This window comes from Mauremys reevesii, linkage group 4, assembly GCF_016161935.1.
Source record: "Mauremys reevesii isolate NIE-2019 linkage group 4, ASM1616193v1, whole genome shotgun sequence".
Lineage (NCBI taxonomy): Eukaryota > Metazoa > Chordata > Testudines > Geoemydidae > Mauremys > Mauremys reevesii.
The window spans coordinates 144,131,556-144,141,762 of NC_052626.1; the positions used below are offsets into that span (position 1 = coordinate 144,131,556).

At 48.6% G+C, this 10,207-nt stretch overlaps 1 protein-coding gene across 1 annotated transcript; it reads left to right on the forward strand.

Moving 5' to 3' along the window:
* The first annotated feature begins 1,823 nt into the window (after positions 1-1,823).
* Positions 1,824-10,207, forward strand: LOC120403157 (zinc finger protein 883-like). The gene is made up of 5 exons (XM_039533965.1): positions 1,824-1,946; positions 3,156-3,282; positions 4,439-4,552; positions 6,852-6,941; positions 7,523-10,207. Exons 2-5 carry the CDS (start codon positions 3,156-3,158, stop codon positions 8,956-8,958), a joined length of 1,767 nt encoding a protein of 588 aa, XP_039389899.1. The 5' UTR covers positions 1,824-1,946; the 3' UTR covers positions 8,959-10,207.

The window sequence follows — 10,207 nt, forward strand, 5'->3', positions numbered from 1 at the left end:
ACGTGGCCTTGCCTCTCTGTCGGGGGCGATGATGAGATGCGACTTTATGTTACTGTTGTTTCATCGTTCTTGGAAGGAATAAAATAATACAAGAGACTGATGAGTCTGAAATGGCTGCATTGCCATGTGTGTAGGTGAAGACCTGCAATTTTCCCTGCAGTGCTGACTTTATCCATGACTGCCTTTCTTTCTGGAGCAGGTTATGCCAGCTGCATTTCAATTCAGTTGTAATAGTCTGTAAATTGTTATTCCCACTCTAGAAACGGGGGTGTTAGGCTTTTAACTAGTAAAAATCTCCCAGAAGTTTTATTGTGCTAATTTACTAGTAGTTCAATTCTTCTAACCTTTGTTTATTGTATATGCGACATCTGTCAGATGCAAGGTGTATGCTCTCTTAAGGTTTGCCAAGGATGAACTGTGTGCTAGGTACAGTTAGTGCAAATGTGTCCTTGATCTAATGCTACTTGTGTGCTATGGTCTATTGCCAGCTAAACTGCTGTGTGCATAATTAGATAAGAAAAGGTGTGTAAGGTCTGTGGAATTTAGAATTTTCTGTCTCCTAAATGAGGAGAATACAAATATCAGCTAAACTGTGCTCATAGTTTGAAACCGAGTGAAGATGTAAGTGCTGCGAGGCAGGTTTCCGAGGGGTAGCAGTCTTAGTCTGTATCAGCTAATACAGTCAGGGTGGATGTGGCCCATTCCCAACAGTTGACAAGAAGGCCTGCAATCAGGGTGCCAGCAATGCCCCTCTGCCATGTACATTGACCAAACCAGATAGGCTCTACGCAAAAAGAATAAATGGACCCAAATCAGACCTTCTTGTCAACTGTTGAGAATGGGCCACATCCACCCTGACTGTATTAGCCTCATTAGCACTGATCCCCCACTTGGTAAGGCAACTCCCATCTTTTCATGTGCTGTCTATTTATACCTGCCTACTGTATCTTTCACTCCATGCATCTGATGAAGTGGGTCATAACCCATGAAAGCTTATGCCCAAATAAATTTGTTAGTCTCTAAAGTGCCACAAGGACTCCTCATTTTTTTCCTGCAAGACAGTTCTCTAGATTAGCCATTTTTCCCGTTCTTAATTTATCTAAGAGCCAAGAAAGGTTAGTCATAGAGATTTCTTGAATTGTAACTGTCCATATAATTTATGTGAAAACATTACCTCTGCATCTGCAACAATTTGGTTGACTACTGCTTTTGGTTGATCTTTTTTTTATGCATGTGGTATGGCTACTGTCAAATCAGCTACAAAGCAGAGCCAGGGGTATGATATTTGGCAGAATGTAGCCCAGACAGGGAGTGTCAGCTCCGGGAATGACATATTCTTCTCTCACCACAGTGGCACTTAGGCTGCTGGGAGAAGTATTTTATCACTTACAGCCACTCTGATCCCAGATCCAGATGTGAATAATTATTAAATAATGTATTAATTTACTAATAGCCACTGTTATAAACCTCAACCACGTTTCTTAGGGTAGAGTGTTTGAAAAGGCGTCTCTCCCCCTGCTGAATTACTAAGAAATGTTCTTTGACCCGGGGGCTGGAACTCAGGGGCTGCGGGGGCAGGAGCGGCAGCCCCCCTGGCCGGAAGTGGTTTCCATCCTACCCAGGGTGCCCAGCCCCCCCCGTCGTAACATTGCTCCAATTCCCGCCTTTGCCGAAGGGACCGGACCGGGAGCCACCAACAACCAGGAACCGACTCCCCCGCGTCTCCCCAGCGGCTCCCTCCGCCCCTCGCTCCCCGACCCGGCTGATTGAGGGTTAAAGCCGCCGAGCTCCGGGTCCCGCCCCGCCTGGACGCGCCCAGTAATTGCTGCGGGGGGCGGGCTCGGGGCGGGACCGTCTCGTGCCCCGCGGAGCCCTGGGGGCCGAGCCCGGCCCGAGCGGCGCGTGCGGAGCGAGCCCCGCAGGCTGCAGCCCCAGCGCCCGGCGCGGTAAGCGGGGCCGGGGCGCAGCCGGAGGCGGCCGCGGAGGGAGGAAGCAGCCGCCGAGGCTAGAAATCGCCGCCTGGGGAGGGAGCTGCTGGGGGCGGAGCCGAACCGCGCCTGGGCCCGGAGCCCCCCCGGGGGCCGGTTTGTGCAGCGGAGCCCGGCAGGGGCCGCGCCCCAGCGCGCGAGAGCCCGAGCGACCCCCCTGCTCGCTGCTGGGGGCGGGCGGGGCCTTCCCGGGCGGCGCTGCGGGGGCTGCCGGGCTCTGCCCCCTCCCGCCGAGCGGGCACCGGCCGGGGCTGGGGGCGGGGCCTGTCGGGCTGTTCCGCCGGCCTGTGCTGCGGGGCCGGGACCAGCCTGCTCGGGAGCCCGGGTTAGGTGACCAGACAGCAAATGTGAAACATTGGGGCGGAGGTGTTGGTGGGGGTAATAGGAGCCTGTATAAGAAAAAGACCCCAAAATTGGGAATGTCCCTATAAAATCGGGACATCTGGTCACCCTAGACCGGGTTGGGGCCAGGCTGGGGCTGCTGCATACACTGGCAATGGGCGTCGCGCTGGGAGGTTGCACTGAGTCCATGGGTACCGAATGGGGGTGGGGGTTTCCTTGTGCAACTGCCCCATCGGCCAGTGTGTTGGGGATTCAACCAGAGCCCTCTGGAGCGAAAAGCCTGGGCTGCTGCTGCTGGAGCTACAGCTCTGGCTGGGGCTTCCAGAGTCTGTCTAGAGGGCAACTCAGAATCTGCAGCCGGGCTGTGCCAGCTGATATACACCAGCCTAGGAGCAGTTTAATTGCAGTGCAGACATTTGGGCTTCTGCTGGAGCCTGGGCTTTAGGAGCCTGCTCTCTGTAGCTCAAGAACAAATATATTTGGTCCAGTAAGAGAGATTATTTCCCCAACCCTGCCTCTCTAATATCCTGGGACCAACACGGCTACAACAGTGTAACCCTAATTTCCGCCCAAGAGAGAGGGAACGCCCAGGGAGGGGGTGACTGGGGAGTGAACCAACCCTGTACACACCCCAGCATGCTGCTCCAGGAAAGCTCTGTCCATTAATTTTTTTCACTGAGACAAACTGCAACCCTAGTAATGGTACAAACTTTCAAACCTCCCAGGGCCCTCCCAGTTCTATGAACCACTGCATCACCTGCAACAGCTATTCCTCTATCAGTGTGTAAACTTTGCCATGCTGAGTTGGGTTGTTTGTCCTTTCAGATGTCGGTGACGTTTGAGGATGTGGCCATATATTTCTCCCCAGCGGAGTGGGCACTGCTGGGCGAGGAGCAAAGGCAAATTTACAGACATGTCATGTGGGAAAATTACCAGACACTGGTCTCATTAGGTGAGGAGCTACGTCTGTAAGATCAGGGCCCCAGTGCACTGGGTGCTTCACAGAGACACAGTAACTGAGATGGAGCATTGGTCTGTGTGGTTGGGTGGAGAGGTGTCTATGGGGATTGAAGGAGGGGTGCATGGGTGTGGATGGATAGAGGCATGTTTCATTGAGCAGAGCAGCCAGTTCATGGGGAGACAATATGGGTGAGGCAATATCTTTCATTGGTCCAACTTCTGTTGGTGAGAGAGACAAGCTTTTGAGCCACACAGAGCTCTTCCTCAGGTCTGGGAAAGGAAAGCTTCTCTCTCTCTCACCAACAGAAGTTGGTCCAAAAGATGTCACCTCACTCGCCTGGTCTGTCTAATATCCTGGGACTGATACGGCTCTAACTGCACTGCATATCTTCAAGAGGACACACTTCCACCCATGGTCACTAGTGCTCCACAGTTTAATGCAAGAGAATTCTGGTTCTTGTAGTTCCCCAGACAGCACATGAGCATTGGATTGTGTGTTCCCCAGGCCTACAGGATGAACAGCCAGCTACCACCACAGTGAAGGAGAAAGACAGACTGGGTTCCTCTAAGCTGGTGTATACTGGGTTCATCTATGCTGCTCTGGCTGTCCTGGGTCAGTTGACGCAGGATGTGGGACTCAGGCTGTGGGGCTAAAAGTTGCTGTGTAGACATTCCTGCTTGTGTTGGAGCCTCTGCTCTGGGACCCTCCCTCCAAATATCCACTCAGCAATTTTACAGTCCCACAGCCCAAGCCCCTCAAGCCTAAGACCTCTGACCCAGGCCAGCTACAGCTGTTTAATTCCTACGTAAACATATCCATCAGAGGGAGAGGAGTGCTGGGCCATAGCAGAGTAACTCTCCTAGGCTAAGGAGAAATATCCAGCATTTGCCACATCTGTGCCCCCCAATCCCTTCAGACACCGCGGTCATGTCCGTCTGCCCTTTCCATAGGTGCCAAGTTGTTTGCAACTCAATATCTCGCTACTGCCTGGCACCAGGAGTGTTGACCATAAGCTGCAGTTCATGTTTCCATGGAAAACAGTTGCCTATTAGCCTTCACAATTAGCTCATTGCCTAATTGGCACCTGTGGAAAGTGCAGCAGTTCTGTGCCTAGAAATGCTTAGTTGTGATGCTTTTCTCTAAGCAGGAATCCAGACCCCCAAGGCAGTGATGATCTCTAGCATAGAGCCAGGAGAAGATCTGTGTGTGCAAGGCCCCACAGAAGATGAAGATGGGAACATCCTTAGAGCCACCCACCCAGGTGAGGAAGGAGTTAAAGTGATGTGCAGGGATCAAACAAATAGCTGAAGGCAGCTGGAATCCTGATATGTTTTGGCCAAAGTGACAATACATCCCAGAATGTTAGTCTTTTAGTCTAATATTAGGCTTTTTTAGAACAGTATCATATTGTCGACTCTCATTCTATTCTTGATCCAGTATAACCACCACATTCTTTTCTGCTATACTGCTGCCAAGCCAGTTATTCCCCATTTTCTAGTTGTGCATTTCATTTTTCCTTCCTAAGTGAACTATTTCGTACATGTGTTTCTTGAATGTCACCTTGTTGATTTCAGACCAGTTCTCCAGTTTGTCAACATCCTTTAGAATTCTAATCCTGTCCACCAAAGTGTTTGTAATCCTTCCCTGGCTTTCTGCATCATTGGCCAAGAAGCACTTGGGAATCTCCCTTCCAAGTTCAGGCCCAATTTTGTAGGTACTCCGCATTGTTCCATCGCTTTTGTGGGCTCTCAGTTGACATTAATAAGGGATTTTCTTATTACTCCCTGGGACTGGTTGGGAGACAACATCATGTTGTGGGAGTGAGGAGACCTGGACTCTGTTCCTCATTCTGCCACTGAGCTGCTGGCAGACCGTGGACAATGTTGTATTAATTCATATAGACAATATGGGCCCAGAGGGACAAAGGTGTTAACATGACACTGTCATGGGCATCATTAAAGAATGTTAAATAAGGTTTGGGGTTTGGAATATAGAGACAGTAGCCTGCTTAGTACCATGCAAACACCATGAAAAATTATTTCTATTCTTTTATTAAAGATACAGAAAAAGAAGGTAAAAGAGTAATGGCATTTGAATGTCAGGGATGATGCAAGACTTTTTTTTTTTTTTACAATGTCCCTTGTTGCCTTTCCCTTTAGCTGCAGAGAGTCTTTAGACAAAAGGCCTCTGTTTGAAAGTCTTTTAGATGGTATTAAACACAGTAATGACTGTCCCTTTGAAATGTTGAAGCTGTTGGAGCTGTTGTTGATATTATTAAAATCCGATCCCGTTTCCTAGGAGACAAAAAAACACAAACCCACTCAAGAGGGAAGAGACAAGAACAGCAAAGATAGAACATGCGGCTTCTTACTTGCTGCTTCACGGCTGGAGAAACACAGACACGACACATGATCTGATCAGCCAATTGGAGACCTGCCTGGCAAACCTGGCCAGCGTTGGTCTGTTCTGGACAATGCGTTTCCCTGCCTCTTTGATCACAGGCTTACAGAACGGTTGCAAACTATGGCAGTTCTGGCAGGCTAAGGCAGACTCTTATTTACTAGAAGGCAGAGGGAGAAGAGTAAGAAAGAGAAGAAATATGGCGGGGAATGAAAAGGAATTCATGGGAGTTAAGAGGGACAGGGGGACAAAAATCTCACATTCCAGGTGATTTTGGGGAGTTAGCCAGAACTGATAATAGTGGCAGTATCCTCCAGCTCCCTCTCTCTGGTCCATTCTTGTTAAGACATCTCTTAGGATTAGGACAAAAAAGATCTGGGGTCCCAAAATCAGGATTAGGTTGGCAGCATGATGGTATCGCTCACAGCATCAGCTGTTGGCACATACCTGCTGTTGCTGGTTTTTTTCAGTCAGCAAGGGTTACGTTCAGTTCCTCTCCTTTATTGTCCCCCGAAAATGTTTTCTTTTGAGAAATCATTAAAGGAAGTAGTGAGCAAAATAGCCCAGCCCCTCATTGTTTTTCTGTCAGGCCTAAATTAAACTCAGTCGTTTTGGTTCGTTACTGTCCTGTTCCACATTTCTCTTGCTTACAGCCATCATTTTAACACTGCCCTTGAATTGTATTATAGGCCTTTTATATTTGGACTAATTCTGTCGCCGTTTTTATATTTTTCACCTTTTCCCATCGACATTTATTGTTGTAGGATATTGTAACACTTTATAAACTTTCTCACAGTTTTTACAATCAAATGGCCAATTAGGGTCAATTTCTGGGCCCAGTTATTACAACAAGAAGTTACTCCTTTGACTCAGGTTCTCTCCCACCCTTTGTGTATTTAGTATATAAGCTCTTCAACATCAGGGTGGTCTCACTGTAATTTTGTGCAGCACCTGGTGCTATGGTACTGTAATCTCAGTTGTGCTACCATAATACAAAATAAGTGTCCAGACCCAAATAGATGCCCCTCTTGTGCATTGTGGAACCCACTGTGCAACAGTGACCATAAATGAGTAATTTACAGTGCAGGGGAAAGGGCGTCTCTCAGTGATAGTCATTCGGTCTATGTGCTGTCAACCAAAGACCTTTTGTCTTGGTGCAGATTTTCCAGATGCAGAAGAGACCTGGGACTGGACAGCAATTGAAAGCTCCTTGGACTTCTTCCTCACACAAAGCTCTTCCCCTGGAGCAGGTAGGGAACCAGCTCTGCCCTTTCCACCAGTGGGAACTGGAGAGCTCATTTCAGGAATTGTCCATCAGCTGCAAACTCTCCCCTCACAGAGCATTACAATAGGGATTGAAGCCCAAACATGAGAAGTGCTACAGCTCCTCACCCTGACATTCCCCTAGAAATTCCATCACTCCCCTTACGCAGATTCCCTCAGTCTCTCCCCCTCCCCCATTTTCCATAGAACACGGAGCTGTTGGGATCCATCCCAGTGTGAGTGTTCCCTGTGTGTCCCCTGGGAGAGGGGTGTCAGTGCTGGTGTGCGGTGATGCTGTTCTCCCCAGTAAGATGGGCTTCAGAGTAGGGAGAGAATTGTGGGGGCTGATTTCCAGGTTTATTTTGGGGGGTATTATCAGGGCCTATGGGACACTGACCATCTCCTCCTTCCCAGCACTGAGGCCCCTGGGAGTTTGGCCTCTTGCACTCAGCTGCCGATGGCCAGCCCTGCTCTGAGAGGAGAGGCATAGGGCTGCTGGGAATATTAGTCGTTTCTCTTTGTGAGGAGCACAAGAAATAACATCTGAATTCTCTTCCTCATCAAGCAGGGGCGAGGAACCTGAACAGAGCTGAGTGGCAGACTCCTGAGGAAGGGCCTGGTAACCTGGAGCCACTCAGGCCTTTCCCAGGGACATCAGGGAAGAACCATTCCAAGAAATCTGAGCGGGGAAGACATCACAAGAGTCAGGGGAGGTCACAAAGACAGAGGAAAAATCTGACCAGGAAGGAGCCAGCAACCTCAAGAAGCCATCAGAGGAGATCCAGGCCAGATCCAAAGCTTGCAGAAGGAAAAGCTGAGTCCAGAAAGAGCCTATATACCTGCCGTGTGTGCAGGGAAGAATTCAAGGTGCAGAAAGACCTGATAGGCCACCACTGGATGGTTCATAAGAAACAGGAACTGTATCACTGTAGTGAGTGTGGGGAGAGTTTTAGGAGAAAGAAGGAGCTCAGCGCACATGGGAAAGCTCACAGAAAGAAGAGACACCATCCCTGTTCTGAATGTGGGAAGATATTCAACCAGTTATCACTGCTCACTGCCCACCAGAGAATCCACACTGGAGAGAGACCATATCACTGTGCTGAGTGTGGAAAAAGATTCTTATACTTATCAGCTTTTACCATCCACAAGAGAATCCATTCAGGAGAGAGACCCTATGCCTGCACTGAGTGTGGAAAGCAATTTATGGATTCGTCAACATTTCGTAATCACCAGAGAATCCACTCAGAAAAGAGACCCCATCGCTGTAACCAATGTGGGAAAGGCTTCAAACTTACATCAAATCTTACTAGGCACCAGAAAATCCACAGCGGAGAGAAACCCTTCTTGTGCCACGAGTGTGGGAAAAAGTTCTGCCTACGAGAACATCTGATCAGACATCAGAGGATCCACACTGGGGAGCAGCCCCATTGCTGTGCTAAGTGTGGGAAAAAATTCAGTCTCCTTCAAAGTCTCAGGAGACACCAGGAAACCCATAGTACAGAGAGACTCCATCGGTGTGCTGAGTGTGGGAAAATATTCCGTCATTCAAACAGTCTTTTTAAACACCAGAGAGTGCACAATGGGAAACTCCATCGCTGTACTGACTGTGGAAAAGGCTTTGTCTATATACATCATCTCACTCGCCACCAGAGAATCCACACTGGAGAGAAACCCTATTGCTGCACTGAGTGTGGGAAAAGTTTCACTCAATCGTCAGGCCTCATCAACCACCTGAGAATCCATTCAGGAGAGCGACCCTATCCCTGCACTCAGTGTGGGAAGTGCTTTGCTCACTCATCATCTCTCACTGAACATCTGAAAACCCATTCAGGAGAGCGACCATATTCCTGCATTCAGTGTGGGAAGCACTTTGCTCGCTCATCATCTCTTACTCAGCATCAGAGAACCCACTCAGGAGAGCGACCATATTCCTGCGCTCAGTGTGGGAAGCGCTTTGCTCGCTCATCACGTCTTACTAAACACCAGAGCACCCACTCAGAATAGAGACCCTGACCCTGGTGTTTGATGGAGGGAACCTCTTCATTCTCTCCCTTCACCCTGTTCCCAAAGCTGTAAAAGAGGGAGAACTTTCTCCCACTCTGAAATGTTCCCACCTCTTCACTAAGCAGACACGAGTTTCGGTGCTGGGTTTGTTAAAATAATTTGTATGGTCCTTGAGAGGTACCGAAACGTTCCGTTGTGGGCATAATGGGCCCAGGTGGGACAGAGATGACTGGAGTCAGGACTGCACTTTGGAGGCCCTGGTTTCTCCCAAGCCGTTTGTTCACTGCGCCTCCCATCCTCTCAGGCTCCACAGATTGAATTAATTGTTTTATTTCTTCTGGGATCTTGGGGTTTGGAAAAATGGGCAGGGACTCAAAAGGAGCTTTTGTCTCCTGAGTTAATGAAAGGCTGTGACATCCCCTGTGTGCCTCTCATAGTACTGAATCAAAAGGAAGGTTGTTTTTGATTTGGCTTTGAGAGAAAATTATGAATGAAGCTGTCTTGATAGTTGGCTTCGTGCATAATGCAGCCAGGGTCCTGTCATCACACCTAATTGCCAGGCAAGCAATACTAGCTAGGACCGGCAGGTTGGAGGTTGGAGTTTCCGGGTCACACAACGATGATACAGCTAAAGTCAAGACACCCCTTCTCTGAAATAGTGGGCCTGTCAGACAATATATCAGAGACAACATTTCTAAGGAACAGCACCAACAAGTGGTGTGGGACTGTACTTTCGTTTGATGCTGCATTTCTTGGTGGATAGACAAGTCAGATTTCCATCCCCTGCTCTCTGCGAATCAGCTCTCACGTCCTCCTTGGAATAACCATATTACGTGAAAGATCCTTCTTCATTACAACAGGATACATTGTGGTGACAGGTGCTTTAACTTACATCTCTACCCACTGGGGCTTCTTGAGCTCCCCATCCTGTTCTTGTGGGACTCAAGAACAAACAGACCATGCCGTTTGGTTATGGACTGTCTTCTTTATCATCTTGATGGTAGATGCAAATGCTTGACCTCTATGGATGCTGCTGTCATGATTAGCGTGACTATATCACTTACCCAACATCTATCTAATTCATTGTGCCAGCAGAAGTCATACACCAGAGAAAAAGGCAAAGGCATGTGTCAAGGCAGTAAAAACTAAAAAAGAGCCACCGTGGCTTAACAATCATGTAAAAGAAGCAGTGAGAGATAAAAAGACTTCCTTTAAAAAGTGGAAGTCAGATCCTAGTGAGGTAAATAGA

Excerpts from the sequence above, each read along its gene's own strand:
- LOC120403157 (XM_039533965.1), top strand. The coding sequence starts at position 3,156 with ATGTCGGTGACGTTTGAGGATGTGGCCATATATTTCTCCCCAGCGGAG. Across the intron at positions 4,553-6,851 it reads CCTTAGAGCCACCCACCCAG|ATTTTCCAGATGCAGAAGAG; the intron begins GTGAGGAAGGAG and ends GTCTTGGTGCAG. Across the intron at positions 6,942-7,522 it reads AAGCTCTTCCCCTGGAGCAG|GGGCGAGGAACCTGAACAGA; the intron begins GTAGGGAACCAG and ends CTCATCAAGCAG.